We start from the raw sequence: 16,458 nt of genomic DNA, 5'->3' as shown, positions 1-16,458 counted from the left end.
CTATATCTTGTTAAGTTATTAAGTCTCAAATATTCTTTTTCTACCTTCTTGAAATAAAATAATAGTCAATAAAATTTTAAATAAATGTATTTTCAGCAATTATATATAATATAATTTGGCATATGGAATAGATATTACAGAGAGATATGCAAAGAGGTAGAGAAATCTGCAGGTTATTGATTTATTGGTGCTGGTCAAATAGATGAACATGGTTTTGATTTTGCATTTTGTGCATTCAGTCAAGTCCCAACTATATAACCATTTTTAAAGTGCCAATTAGAATCAGTATCCAACATAGTATGTCCTTGATTATACCTATTTTGCACTAGCAGAATGATTATTATTTCTTGTCACCAGTTTAATGACATCTCTTTATTTTTGTTCTACTACAGACCAAGAATTGAGCTGAAATAAGATGCTCATATGCTGAACATCGTTGAACTGAACTGCAACAGAAGACAGAAGCCCTGCCAGTCCATTGTGGTTCCTGTTGGAAGTAAGCACCTTGGCATCATCTATATACCCTGTTGGAAGAAAAAAAATCCATCTCTTGAATTTTAGTGCACATGGAGGAAGGCAGTAAAGAAGGCAATCCAAGAAGGATAATGAGACTGGGGCTTTATTAGCTGATTACCAGAAGACAACAACAGCAAGAAGATTATTTTACTATTCTTCAAGACTTTACTCTTGCTTGAGTGCTGGACACTAATACAACCGGCTTTCTGCCTTTTTAGCTTTGCCACCTGCCTTTATTATTTCCCACCCCTCAGCCACTCTGTATTTTGTTTCTTTATTTCAGAGATGGGCCTAAAGACTACAAAGTGGCCTAGCCACAGGGCCTTGCTTCTGAAATCTTGGGTTATCATTTCCCTGGGGCTCTACATGCAAGTTTCTAAAAACATGGCATGCCCTAACGTGTGCCGCTGTGACCGGAACTTTGTCTACTGTAATGAGCGAAGCTTGACCTCAGTGCCTCTTGGGATACCGGAGGGCGTAACCGTACTCTACCTCCACAATAACCAAATTAATAATGCCGGATTTCCTGCAGAACTGCACAGTGTACAGTCGGTGCACACAGTCTACCTGTATGGCAACCAACTGGACGAATTCCCTATGAACCTACCCAAGAATGTCCGGGTCCTACACCTGCAGGAAAACAACATTCAGACCATTTCTCGGGCAGCGCTTGCTCAACTTTTGAAGTTGGAAGAGCTGCACCTGGATGACAACTCCATCTCCACAGTGGGTGTGGAAGATGGGGCATTCCGAGAGGCTATTAGTCTCAAGCTGTTGTTTCTGTCTAAAAACCATCTGAGCAGTGTCCCTGTCGGCCTCCCTGTGGATTTACAAGAACTGAGGGTCGACGAAAATCGAATTGCTGTTATATCAGACATGGCCTTCCAGAATCTCACCAGTCTGGAGCGTCTGATCGTGGACGGCAATCTCCTTACTAATAAAGGCATTGCCGAGGGGACCTTCAGCCATCTTTCAAAGCTCAAGGAATTTTCTATTGTACGGAATTCACTGTCCCACCCTCCACCTGATCTCCCAGGTACGCATCTGGTCAAGCTTTACTTACAGGACAACCAGATAAACCACATTCCTTTGACGGCATTTTCCAATCTCCACAAGCTGGAACGGCTGGATATTTCCAACAATCAGCTGCGGATGCTAGCTCAAGGGGTCTTTGATAACCTCTCCAACCTGAAGCAGCTCACCGCACGGAATAACCCTTGGTTTTGTGACTGCGGTATTAAATGGGTCACCGAGTGGCTCAAATTCATTCCTTCATCTCTTAACGTCCGTGGTTTTATGTGCCAGGGACCAGAACAGGTGAGGGGCATGGCTGTCAGAGAGCTGAATATGAATCTGTTATCATGCCCTACCACGACCCCCGGATTCTCTCTCATGACCCCACCCCCGAGTGTCGTTCCTCCGACCACACAGATTCCCACTCAGCCTGCAGCTACCCCTAGCGGAAACTCTACTCCTCTGACGCCCACTGTATCCAAACTCCTCCCCACTGTGCCTGACTGGGATGGCAGAGAAAGGGTGACCCCTGTCGTTTCGGAACGAATCCTGCTCTCAGTCCATTCTGTGAATGACACTTCCATTCAAGTCAGTTGGCTTTCTCTCTTTACTGTGATGGCATACAAACTCACCTGGGTGAAAATGGGCCACAGCTTGGTAGGGGGCATCGTTCAAGAACGGATAGTCAGTGGTGAAAAACAGGATCTGAGTCTGATCAATTTAGAGCCCAAATCCACCTATCGGATTTGCTTAGTGCCGCTGGATGCTTTTAATTATCGCGCCGGAGAAGACACCGTTTGTTCTGAGGCCACCACTCACGCCTCCCATTTGAATAATGGCAGCAACTCGGCTTCCAGCCATGAGCAAACAACTTCTCACAACATGGGTTCCCCCTTTCTTCTGGCGGGTTTGATTGGGGGTGCCGTGATATTTGTGCTGGTGGTCTTGCTCAGCATTTTTTGCTGGCACATGCACAAAAAGGGGCGCTACACCTCCCAGAAGTGGAAATATAATCGAGGCCGGCGGAAAGATGACTACTGTGAGGCGGGCACCAAGAAAGACAACTCCATCTTGGAGATGACAGAAACCAGCTTTCAGATTGTCTCCTTAAATAATGATCAGCTCCTTAAAGGAGATTTCAGACTGCAGCCCATTTACACCCCAAACGGGGGCATTAATTACACAGACTGCCACATTCCCAACAACATGAGATACTGCAACAGCAGCGTTCCAGATTTGGAGCACTGCCACACGTGATATCAAGGGGGAGGGGGCAGGGAAACACCAAGCGGACAGTGAAACTCTTGAGAACACACACACACATGTGCGAGCAGAGAGACACACAAATTACATTTGATAAATGTTACACAGATGCATTTGTGCATTTGAATACTCTGTAATTTATACGGTGTACTATATAATGGGATTTAAAAAAAAGTGCTATCTTTTCTATTTCAAGTTAATTGCAAACAGTTTTGTAACTCTTTGCTTTTTAAATCTTTAAAAAAAAAGTTGCTGAAGTACTGTACAGGGTTGTACAATGAGAACCCAATGCCATGGCAAAGGAAAGAGTGATTCTTCCGTACAATGTACATTAACCATTTTGCTGTTGAAGCTGTCAAAAGAGATTTCCTTTTTCAGAGCCACTGGTCAAGGTCCAAGTACAAATTAGAGTGGATTCATTAAGACAGGATAATTTAATTTTTTTTAAATCTACACAAGCAATTCCATGCTCTTTCTGCACTTTCTGGTTTGGGGGAGGGGGAGGGAAGAGAGTGGGAAAGAAGAAATTACAAAATAAGAGATGGGCAAAATGTACCAAAATTCTACTTTGACCCAGTGCAGGAAATTAACTGCTGAATCACAAGGAACAAACTTCATTCTCGTGAGATAATTTGGCCCACTTGGCAAAACCCAAGAGGATTAATTAAAATTTCAAATAGTCTGAAAATTTTGGAGATGGCTAGGTAAATGGTTTTAAAAATCATCATAGTGTTCAACACTATATAATTTGAACAGAGTTAGAGACCAGTTACATTTAATGCCAATGCATTGAGGAGCTGATAATTCACAAAGAAAAATCAACTCCCTTTTGGAAAGTATTTATGTTCAAATTAAGTATAAGGCTAAACCAAATTCAATCAAAACTTTTCCAGTACATTGTTTTAAGAGAGAGACTAACAAAATAGGGTTAAAGAAATACTGAATTAAATTATTTTTGATAAAGAAGATTATTTTGGAAAATTCAATAAGGCTGTGTCTACATGACAGACCATCTAGCAACTGAGTGGAGAAAAGGAAAAAAAAATCATACAAGCTAGATTTTTTTCATTGTCCTGTAGTTAAAAATCTTGAAATAGTTATCTCAATAGTTTACTCAATCTTTTTCTTTTAAACCAGTTCTGTTGGTGTCATGTAGACAAAGCCCATATTCATGCCTTTCCTTCTCTCAATTTCTTGTCTTCCATTCAGACATTCTTTTTGGGAAAAACTCTACAAACTTCTGTTAATTATACTCCATTTGGTTCTCAGCTTTCCTTAGTTTTTCAGAAAAAGTTATTTATGACACTCTGGGATGCACAAATACTCACCCAAGTGCACCTATAGCTTATGAAACTCGTGTCCGTTATCACAGCTAATAGTAGATCATAGATCCTAGAGTTAGAGTTAGGAGGGACCTTAGAGGTCATTATTAAGGCCTACCAATGCTGGCCCAAAACATTTTATATATATACATATACACCCTCCTCCCCCCTCCCCCACCCAAGCAATTCCCAGGTTCAACAGATACATTGACTTTCTTTTCATTTTTCAGTTTACATTTAATTGATGGAAAATGAGCAAACAATGTTTGCTAAAAATTTCTGCCCAATCCTATCAGAGTGTGTGAGAGAAAGAAGGTGGGAATTAGGAGAGGAATAAATTAAGTATGGTATGTTATATTTTTGAAGCTCTGTCCCTTCATCATGGGATTCCATGGAATCCTTGGGAAGCCTAAACCATATTCTCCTTACTATCCCCAAGACATAGAAGGGCTGTGGATAGAGATGGTAGGCATTATCTGAAAGTTTTGCATCCTTTTGAAGTTCTAGTCAAAAATCAAATTTAGAAATCTCACTCTATAACTATGTGTTTTCTATTTCTCTCACTATAACAGGTATTTTAGGGAGCCATGTGGCAAATGTCACAGAGTTGTCTGTTTTTATTTTGTTTTGTTTTTAAAGGAAAAAAAATAAGCTGTGATGTGTCTTCTTTGTATAACCTTAGGTATAAAATGCTATGCAAGTTTTTCTTTATAGTAAAAGCCTTATTTCCTCAACACTTTCTCTCCCCACTATGTTTTAAATCCTCTGGCCCTTTGGGATAAACAGAAAATGTAACTAACTCTGTATTGTTATTAGCAGTGTGCATTCAGCTGAGGTAAAATTAGCTTGAAATCAGGTGAAATTCTCTAGTTTAGCAGCTCAACTCTTGGGTTGCTTCTTTAAAACTTCCTCTACAATAAGAATTGAGCAATGAGAGAGCCCAGGTTGGAAAAAACCCTTGGGGATTTCACTTAATTATCTAATCACCTCAAGTCTCCAACATTCTTAGGCTTCATAGATGACAGTATATTTTCAGGAAGGATGCTTCAGCTTCTTCTTCACTACAGATTCACAATACAACTCATTTATCTGCATGTGATTTCACTCCCAAAGGGCCTCTGGCCATCAAGACTCAAAACTCAAGATGGGTGGGTTTACCATTTTACAAATTTTCCTGTTGCCTACACAGTAAACAGGATTATTTGACCCTGGTAGGTGTAACAGAGTTCTTGGCCTAGAGAATGAGTTACAATAGCCTAAATAGGTAGCAAGCCCACTATGCTACCCAAATAAATTATAATTTTCATTTATTATAAATCTTACTCAATTTGATTTTCTGTATGACATAGCAAATACTCTGTTGGAAATCAGATCTTTTTTATTTTAGTATTTGGAAATCTCACCTCACATTGAAAATATACAGGCTGTCATGGAATAGTATTCTGTTCTCTAATTGACCCATGTTGCTGCTGCATCACGATAGGACTTGTGTTTGTAATTATTTTTTCAATAATAGTCATGTTTGTGCATCCTCCTTTGGTTCCCTACTGTGGCTGATGTACAGGTTACCAGAATTAAATGTGAAGCCTGTGACCATAAAACAGAAAGATGCTCACTGGCTCATACTTAGAGCAGATATCTATGGTCTTGACTTCAATGGCCTGGTATTTTAGTCACCTGCATTATTTCATTTCATAGTGTATACATTCAAAAGTATGGCACTCTCTCCTGGTAGAGAGGAAATGCTAAAAAGAACAGGAATAAATCAGTGTCTAATATTAATCATTATCCATTCCCATGGTTACTCTTTAATACTGATTGTTTTGAAATACAATTTGATGATGAAAATGCTGCAAGCTTCCCAGGGTCAATGACATCTGTCTATTGAACTTGCAACTTTGTTCTATGTGTTAACAGGAAGAGATTCCTTGTGTTTCTCTGCCTTTACTTTCCCAGGACTTCCGAACAAGAATACTGCAAGTGAAATTCATTCTCCCTTGTGAGCACTATTATATTTTCTAATTATCTGGATGTTTGTTGAAGATATATTAGAAGTTTTCCCCAAGGTGAAAAAATATAATATGACTGGTCTGAGGTGTGTGGGGGGAACCTAATGAAGGAACTAATATCACAGCTCCATTTCCTACTAGAGCAGATCATAATCTTTTTAGTCATTTCACGGGCATTAAAAAATACCTCCCCATTGGGAGGAAACCTCTTCATGTTGTGAACAAAGCATCCATACAAATCACAAGGCAATATTGTTGTAACCCATTGGGAGAACAAATAATGTACTTTATCTACCAATCTCAGCAGCGGGTTCAGCCACAGCTATTGACAGCGAAGTGGTTAATTTCCATTTAATCCTTTGTTCATAGCATTCCTTTAGTTTAATTTATGATGAGGAGACATTAAAATTTTACTTTAGAACATGAGAAAAATGCTTTTACTTATGACTTATCTTATAGCCATACAGAAAAGCAAAACAGGAGTGTTCCAAAGAGAAAACAAAAAATAACTCTAGTGCTAAGCCTCATGTAGCCTTGCCTGATGCTTCTATTCACACAAAGGAGCTGGAGTTTCCATCCTTCCCCAGTGCTATAGCAGGGGTAACTTGGGTCCCTGTAGTTGCAAGGGGAAATTGATTGAATAAAGTGGCACAACAGTGATACTGTCTATTTAATGGAATCAAATGGTTTGGTTGTTACTATTTCCCTAGGAGCACACCCACCAGACTAGCACAAAACAGGGCATAGATTTTACTGGTATCTAAAATCTCCCTGGGGCATTGGAAAGGTATTGCCTAGGATATAAAATGTGTATCAATTTAAAAGCAAAATGAGGAATTAGGAATGTGTGTCCCTTATATAAGCAGAGTGGCATCTGGTATACTTATTAAAAGCTTGTCATGATGATTTGTTATTGATTGAGCCATATGTTGATTTGGTTCTTTTTTGCCTTGACATGGGACTTCAAGGGGCTGGAAAACCTGCATTATACATCTTCTGAGACCTACCATGTTGCACATGTTAACTTCAAGACTTCACTCTACACTATACAGTACCTTGTTGATATATTAAGTAAAGACTTATTTTAAAAAAAAACCCACTGTGTTTATTTGAATTGGTTCATTGACATGCAGCAATCATAGTTATTTTGAATAGAAGGAGAAATGAAAATGGTCCTAGGAGATATAGGAGGATAATAGGAATGAATTGATTGATAGGATTTCATTTTCTTGTGCCCACGATGTCTACTTTTATTTTAAAGGCCAGTTGACCCTATTCATGTTATATTTTGAGATCTTTTTAATTTCCTGACCAGGGTATGGGTGCTTCTATGTATATCTTCCCAATGTCTCCAATACACAGAGCATATCTTTGTATAGGAGACTAAAGCAATATCATACAACTATCTGTAAAGCTAGAACACTCCTTTTCCACATGCCAAATGGAATAGTGACCATTTATTAATAGCTCACATGTATACAATCCTTCATGGTTTAGAGTATTTTCCTCACAACATCTTTATAGAGTAGTACAGACAAATGAAGAAACTAATGTTCAGTGGCTTGACTATGCTATTAAATATTGGAGTTAGTTCTCAAGCCCATGTCTTCTAATTCCATTTTTCCTTATACACCATACTTCCTTTCATATTTATAAGTTTGTGTTTTCTTCCTTAGAATGCTTTACTTCTAATTAAAATTTGTTTTCAATGGGTTAAATTGTTCCTATCCCTATACATTGTGTATAATTTACTGTATATATCATATGCAATGATATATACATTCATTTATATGTGTGTATATTTATATTCACATAGACATACATATACATGCATACCCCTAAATTTACATTGCTTATCTATTATCTTGATCATTCAGAAATGGATTATTTACTTAATGAACCGTTCACATTTCTTATTTTCTGGTCATTGGTCTCTTCCATAACTTTGGGCTATTTTGAGTCATAAGAAATAAAGAGATGAATTTGTAACTCATTAAGCATTTATGAGATGTCTGCCTGTCAGATACTATACAGGGCTCTGAGAATGGAATTACTGCCCATAAGTAGCTTCTATTCTGGAAGGGAAGGGAAATATGGGCTCATATTTGTAGATTTTAAAAAAATATTTCAAGGAGGGATCAAGGAAGATCATTCATCTGGTAGAATCAGTATTTTAATACTTGTCAGAATCTCTTTTGAAAGGTGTTACTATGCAAGATAGCAAAACTGGTGACTAAAATGAGGTTTGAGAAGCAGGATACTCCACTCTGTTAAGTCAGTAAGATCTTGTATGGGGAATATGAGGATGAACTAGTTCATTTTTCTCCTGTTTTCAGAAAAACCCAAGATGCTGTTATTCTAACTACCCTAAGCCTTCTCAACAGAGTCCTATCTATCTTCTCAATAGAGTCCTATCCTTGGAAATGATAACAATAGATATCATTTATATAGCACTTTGAGATTTGCAAAAAAATTTACATGTGATCTGAATTGATTTTCATAACTGTGAGAGGTGATATCTTCATTTCACTGATGAAAAAGCTGAGGCTTAGGTTCAGTGATTTGCTCAGGGCCATACAACTAGAAACCATTTGTCAGGATTTGAATTTAGATCTTCCTGAGTCCAAATCTAGCCCTCAGCAAGAGATATACATATCCTAACTTTTCACTAAGCACATATACTGAATAAGATAGTGTAAAGGATTCTTTGAAAATCAAGAAGTCTAGTTGCCTCTTTGCCTCTACCTACATCTAAAGACAGGTGACTAAACCTTTCAGAATAGATGAATTGACTCTTCTTTTTTTCTTCCTATTTTTAAAATAAAGTATTTTGTTTTCCCAATTACATGTAATAACAATTTTCTGTGTACATTTTCTGAAATTATAAGATACAAATTCTCTCTTTCCTTCTCCCCTCTCAGAGATGGTAAACAATTTTATCTGGGTTATACATGTATGACCTTGCAAAACTTACTTCCATATTAGTCAGTGTTGTAGGAGAATATTCTTTTAAATCCCAAACCCCAAAATAAAACTGTCAATAAACTAATGTGAAAGATACTTCCTTTAATCTGCATCTAGAGTTCTTTCTCTGGAGGTGGATAGCATTCTTTGCCATAAATCCTTTAGAATTGTCCCAGATCATTTCATTGCTGAGAAAAGTTAAGTCTTTCACATTTGAACATCAGACCATTGTGTCGTTATTGGTTACAATGTTGTCCTGGTTCTTATTTCACCCTGCATCACTTCATGCAAATCTTTTCAGTTATTTCTGAAATCATTCTGTTTATAATTTATTATAGCACAATATTATTTTATCACTAACAATACCACAATTAGTTTAGCTAATCCCCAATTGAGAAATATCCCTTTAATTTCCAATTGTTTGCCAACACAAAAAGAACTCTATAAATATTTAATTTTTTTATCTCTTTGGGATATAGACCTAATAGTGGTATAAAAGTGTTAGATAAGAGTATCCACAATTCTAAATTGCCCTCCAGAATAGTCAGATTAGTTCACACCACCACCACCAATGCATCAGTGTCCCAATTTTGCCACATCCCCTCCAACATTGATAATTTTCCTTTACTGTCATATTGGTCTAATAGGTTTTAGGTGATACCTCATAGTTGTTTTAATTTGCATCTCTCTAATCAAGAGTGATTTAGAACATGTTTCATATAATAGTTTTGATTCCTTCATCTGAAAACTACTTGACCACTTGTCATTTAGGAAGACTTATTTTCTTAAAGAATTTTAGGATAATATATAACCTCTTGGAAGCTTGTTTTATTATACTATAAATGCACTGACAGAATACATAGTTTAGTAAACTACTCCTTCCATTTTTTGGTCAATACATTTGATTCTATTATCTAGAAAATTATTACATACAAAATGAACTCATCATTTCCCCAGAATATTGTCCTTTACTTAACTTCCCTGTGATTAGCAAGAGTAATTTCATTTTCTGTTTCATAGACTCACAATCTAGACATTACCCTTAACTCTCTACTCCATCCCCCAAATATTCTGGCAACTTCTATCAATTTTACTTTTTTAACTTTTCTCAAATATGCTCCTTCTCTTCTCTGACACTGTTTCCACCTAGGTGGCAGTTCTCATCATCTCACGTCTGAACTACTGCAATAGTTTACTCTCACAAGCCTCTCATTCCAACCCATCTTTCACTCAGCATCACAATAATCTTCCTAAAGTGCAAGGAGTGATCACAATTCCTACCCCATGCTCAATAAAATCCAGTTGTTCCCTATTACTTCTAAGATAAAATAAAATTCCTTACTGTTAAAAAGCCATTCATAAATCCATCGACCTCTCCAATCTTCTTACATGTATCCCCACTTACTTGCTCTCCCTTAAACAAAACAAAACAAAACATTCCCATTTCCTACTCCAGGCATTTTCAATGGCTGTTCCCAGCCTGAAATTCTCTTTCTTGACTCTACTTCCTGGCTTTTCTGATTTCCTTTTAATCTCACCTTTTACAGAATGTTTTTCCTGATCTCTTTTAATTCTGGTATCTTCTTTCTTTCGACAATCTCCAATTGGGCTTACTCATACATCATTTTTCACTTCTTAAGAGTGGGACTGGTTTTGTAGCCCCAGAACTTAGCACAGTGCCTGCTATAGGGCTGGCACTTAATTCTTATTGATATGAGAAAAAGTTCCACTATGAATGAAGATCAATATTATTCCTGCAATTTGTGACTTCTCATGGTCAGACAGCCAGTATATATTTCAAAGACAAGACTTGAACCAAGGTTTTCCTGATTAAATAGTTATTTCTGTTGGGAACTGAGGGGACACTCAATTGTGATCTGTCCTTAATAACTGACAAAATGGAAGTTACATTTTAATTAAACTTATGATTATTGTACTTTTATCTTGAACCAAAAATTTCAATTTAATTGAAATTATTAAATATTTATACTTTTTTTTTTTCGGGTGGCATAAAAGTCATGAGAACTTCAGTCCACTTCAGTAGTTAATCTTCTTTTACATCTAAAGCAAAGTTATATTAATTCTTTAGTAATCTAAGGATTCACAAATTTATAAATATGCTAGGACCATGCCAAATTGACTTTCTTTATCATAGATTTGAAAATTCATGCTCTTCGTTCTCCCTGAATAAAGAAAAACTATATAGTATGGGATGTCAGCTCAAAAACTTTATGAATGAGGTTTATATGGATAAAACTAGAAATAATTTTATCAAGCACAACAACCTATCATTCTAATTGTTAATCAATATGGATCTTATTTCAAAGTAAATATAAAGGAAAATATCTCCATATCTTTTTTAGAACTGCTAAGATAATATTAGCTTAATGTACATTAAAAATTAATACAGGCCCCAATTTCCCACTTTTATGGATAAGTATGCTTTCAATTAGGTGATATGGTAGATAAAACACTGGGCTTGGAGTCAAGAAAACCTAAATTCAAATCTGTCCTCAGACATTTACTATCTGTGTGTCCCTGGGCAAGTCACTTAACCCTATTTGCCTCAGTTCTTCATTTGTAAAATGAGCTGGAGAAGGCAGTGGCAAAGTCTTCCAGTATCTTTGGCAAGAAAACTCCAATAGAGTCATGGAGAGTTGGATGTGACTCAAATCACTGAGTGACAATGCCCATTCTGTTCTCCTGAGCCTTTTAAGTCAAACCACTAAATTCAATGCAACAATTTAACTTAAACCCTAATCCTGTCTTGGCAGCTGAAAAATGAACAAAAAATTGTAATAATAATAGCTAATATTTATATAGTAGCTACTATGTGCTATGAACTAAACTAAATGCTTTATAAATATCTCATTTGAGGCTCAAGATAGTCCTGGGAGGTAAGTAGTAATATTATCCTCATTTTAAAGATAAGGTAACAGAAGCAAATGAGTTAATGACTTCTCCAGTGTCTGAGGCCAATTTTTAATTCAGGTCTTCCTGACTTAAGGATTGGCTCTCTAGCCACTAACCCACCTAGTTGACCTTAGCAAGAATCGTTTTGCTTCATCCTTATCAGAGTCATCATGGAGTTTAACAACTCTGGATTTAATTTCCATCCCTGATATACTATCTGTGTTTCTTTGGGTAAGTCACATAACCTCTCCGTGTCCCAGGTGACTCTAAGATATTAGGTTACAAAGCAGATGCCAAAATGGTTTGGAAGGAGGTTCTTTATCAGAGGTTCTCTATACTGATGAAATGACAGTTCCAGAACCGAAATTATAAGCAACAAAAGCACCACTTTTGTAGCATCCCTTTCATTAATACCTTTTTCTGGAATAGGATTATCACAGGTCTTTGAGCTGGAAGGGACCTTAGACATTATCTTATCCAACTATTTTTTAAGTGAGAAAACTAGAACTAGATAGGTTAAGTGATTGGCCCAAGGAAACAAAATAAAAATATGATTCAAAGCCAAGGATTTCTGACAAATTATTCCATAGTTAACCAAGAACATATCTGCCCCTATTTCGCCCCCTTGTAAAACATCTGGATGAGTAGGGCTTTTTGGAGATTTGTGAACAGTTTCACTTATAGTATAGAGAGTCCTTAACATATAATTAAGTATAAATCAAAATGACATATAAAACTTAAGTACTTAAAGGAACCAAATTACATATAAACTGTGTTCATAAAACATGCCTACTTAACCCATTAAAATGGAAAATTTTGATGACTTTTCTCCTTCATTTACTAAAGGCTATATTTTTTTTTATTTTTACTTATCTGGTATATTTTATAAGACAATAGACAATGCTAGAAAAGAATGTCACGGTCCCATTCATGTTACAGATGAAGAAACAGGTCTAGAATTTTACTTAGTCTGAGTTGATAAAAGTAGTAAGTAGCAAAGACTGTATTTGAACCCAAATCATCTGATTTCAAAGTCAGGTCTCTCCACTGTTCCACATTGCACTATCAACCCTGTACTGTTCCCCTATTTAGGAAACTGGGAGTTAAATTATGTGAACAAAATCATACTCAGCCTTTCATTCTGGGTGGAAAAGTGCCTCAAGTGGTAGAACAATCTATATTTGCTATATTGTAATGGTAATAATGATGATAAGTAGCATTTATATAGCACCTTATGATTTGCAAAATATTTTCCAAATACTTAAACTTCTTAACCATACTGAAAGAGAAATGCTGTAATTATTCCTATTTTACAAGTGAAAAAAGAGAAGCAGGTTGATCAAGTGACTTAACCAGGGAGACTAAATTTGAACTCACATCTTGACTCCTAGTCTAGCACCACTTTGCAGCATAATATTTTGTAAAGCCATTCTGTTGGCAAAAAACAATTGAACTGCTTTTTGGCTAGAAGAGGAACTTACAAAATTAGTCTCTATCTCATTTAGGGCTGCCGATAAAAAAAAAACAAATAATGAAATGTCTATATAATTTATATTTGATGCACAAAATTAGAAGTTCATATGAATCAGATGCTTTTATTTTTTTAATAGAGAAATAAGTGAATGATCTGTGATTTCATCAATATAAGAAACTTCCCTTTTGGAATCTCCACTAATGCATATCAATCTTTTATGGCACAGGAAACTTAAATGATTTGATTGCTCACATAACTTGAAAGTTTCAGAGGTAAGAGACAGATAGGTGATATAATAGAGTTCTGAACAAGGAATTAGGAAGATTGAAGATCTGATTTCAAATCTTGATATAAAATTCATTCTCAATATGATTCTGAGTCAATTACTTAAACACATTTTGCCTCAAACATTATTTATATATGTGTAATGCCTTGCATACCTTCAAGTACTATATAAATGTTAGCAGTTATTATCTGTATCTATATCCACCCAATTCTATTCTTTGCATCCTCTCTATTATAACACACTGCTTTTTTGCATCAATAAAATATTGTCTCCAAAAGCATAGAGCATGGGAACATAGAATGTTAGAACTAGAAAGCACCTCATAGATCAGTACAAACATCTTTATATAGGTGATGACATTGGCAAATAAAGATTTAAAGACTTGCCTCAGATCAAGTAGTAAGTGAAAGAATCAAGATTTTTGACATTGATTTCAGGAACTCTGAAATCGCTTCTAATTGTCCCTGTTCCAGACTGACAAAGATGTTTTATTTAATGCCAACTATTGTTGGAATAAGCATATTACGGTCTACATTCCAGTACTTGTCTGTAGTCTAAAGTTATCTGATGTACATTGTTCCTATATAAAGCAACATAAAAAATCTAAATGATCAAGAATTATCAATCTTATTTCATCTGTGATTGTTGCAAGAAAGGAGCAGCTACGTTGTTTTAGAAAGAGTGTGGGGTCTGGAATAAGGAAGATTCATCTTCCTGAATTCAAATCTGGCCTCTTCACAAGTCACTTAACCCTGTAAGCCTTGGTTTTCTCATCTGTAAAATGAACTGGATAAGGAAATGGTAAGCCACTACACTATCTTTCCCCCCAAAAAAACCCAAATGAGATCATGGAGAGTTGAACACAACTGAAAAACCACTGAAGCGTTGCAAAAAAGTTTCAAATCATTTATTTTAAAAAATTTGTTGCCTTTAGAGGCTTTGTGGTTTAGTCATCTGTCTATTCTGCTTCATAGACAGGCATTGAATACAAACTATTTGTTGTGCAGTTCTATTTAGCAATTTGTCACCACATGTCATATAGGATTATTATTTAGAATCACACTATTCCAAATTCCACTTTCTTCCTATGTAGTATGGATATAACAGTTTTTTAAAATCTCAAAATACATGTTTTTTAGTCTTTTTTTAAATAATCATTAGTTATTTTCATGGTGGTGCTATCCTATATTTCTTTTTAAATTTAATTTATTTTTTCCAGATTACATCAATGTATTTTTAAATGATTGTTGATATTCTATATTTCACTAGGCCTGCCAATGCCATGGATGATCAGAGAACAGAAAAACCATATAGTTCCTATGCAAATCAAGCAGATAGTATCTTGAGTTTAGATGCTAGCATTGTCTCTAAGAACTCTGATAAATGGCTCTAGGACTCATTTTTTTAGTTATTCTAGTATGTCAACGGTTCTCTTAATTCTCAGGCAGTCTCAAAAATTATTTCTGTGTCTACTATGTTCTAATGGAAGGAAAATATGTATGCTAGAGACTGGTCCATATCACAAATACATGTTAATGACTGAAAAACATTAAGTATGAATTATATGCTAAGTATTGTTCTAAGCAGGGAGTATGTAAATGCTAAAGTAGACTCCCTGCCATCAAGGAGGTTACTTTCCAAAAGGGAAGAGAATGAATATAGAGGAATTGTGTCCAGGGATGGGAATGATAATCTAGGAAGTCTAAAAAGTGATGAACAGAACAATAGTCTATAAAACCAAAGCTTTATATGTAGAAAGAACACTAGGAAACCTAAATACTCAAAGTTGAAAGAAATTGCTCAGGAAATCTCATATAGTCTGTACCCAAACAGGAATCTCTTCTATGAAATACCAAAGAAATGTCCATCTAACCTTTGGTTGAACACTTCTACTAGGAGATGGGAAAGATGAAATCCTACAACTTTTTAAGGTAACCCATTCCACTTTTGGATGGCTCTAATTCTTAAGAAGTGTTTTTTTCCTCTTATCTTAAGTTTGTAAATACCCACTCATGCTTCCTAATTCTTCACTCTTTGAACAAGTAGAATTTCAGATGACTTCAGAAAACTGTCATGTGAATCCTAAGTATTTTCTTCTCTGGACTAAATATTCCAATTTTATCAGTTGGTCATAATTGGTCATGATCCTAAAGTCCTTCACATCCTGTCTCCCCTTCTTGTTGGTAGCCATTTGATATAAATGTCCTTCCAGAAATATGAGGTCCTAGGCTGAAGACCATACTCCAAATGTGCTCTCACCAGAGGAGGATAGAGCAAGACTATCATCTTCTTAGCCCTAGAGATCATATTTTTATTGCCACTAATATAATATCACATTAGGGTGGTTTTTTAGTTGTTTCTATTTTTTGTGGTACAAGATACTATCAACTTATTAAGATTATAGAGTACTTAAATCTCTTTTTTCACAAATAAGTACTAGGAAGCCATGGTTCCTCCACATGTAAAGTAGATTTTTAAAAATTCCTTACCAAGACTTTGCATTTATCCTTATTAAATTAATTGTCTAATGTTCCAGGCTGTGGATCTTAGACTTTTGGGATATTAAATATTGATTGTCATCCAGCATATTAACTATCCATTCTAGTTTTGTGTCACTTGGAAATCTGACCAGAAAGGCCTTCACACCTTTTTATCCAGGTCACTGATAAATAGTAGTAGATAAATAGACTAGTCAAG

The 16,458-nt window shown here is 35.9% G+C and overlaps 1 protein-coding gene across 14 annotated transcripts in view; it reads left to right on the top strand.

Moving 5' to 3' along the window:
* Positions 1-7,219, top strand: part of FLRT2 (fibronectin leucine rich transmembrane protein 2) — a 124,707-nt gene extending 117,488 nt beyond the window's left edge. For all 14 annotated transcript variants that reach the window (XM_007472688.3, XM_016425972.2, XM_056810599.1 and 11 more), the window contains one exon: positions 393-7,219. In XM_007472688.3, the coding sequence (XP_007472750.2) occupies positions 802-2,787 (1,986 nt within the window). In that variant the 5' untranslated portion in view covers positions 393-801 and the 3' untranslated portion in view covers positions 2,788-7,219. The remainder of the gene's footprint in view (positions 1-392) is intronic.
* Positions 7,220-16,458: the final 9,239 nt, after the last annotated feature.

The sequence above is a fragment of the Monodelphis domestica genome, chromosome 1 (genome assembly GCF_027887165.1).
Source record: "Monodelphis domestica isolate mMonDom1 chromosome 1, mMonDom1.pri, whole genome shotgun sequence".
NCBI classification, from domain to species: Eukaryota; Metazoa; Chordata; class Mammalia; order Didelphimorphia; family Didelphidae; genus Monodelphis; species Monodelphis domestica.
The sequence above is the reverse complement of the archived record's forward strand: the minus strand, read 5'-3'. Positions and strand labels throughout refer to the sequence as shown.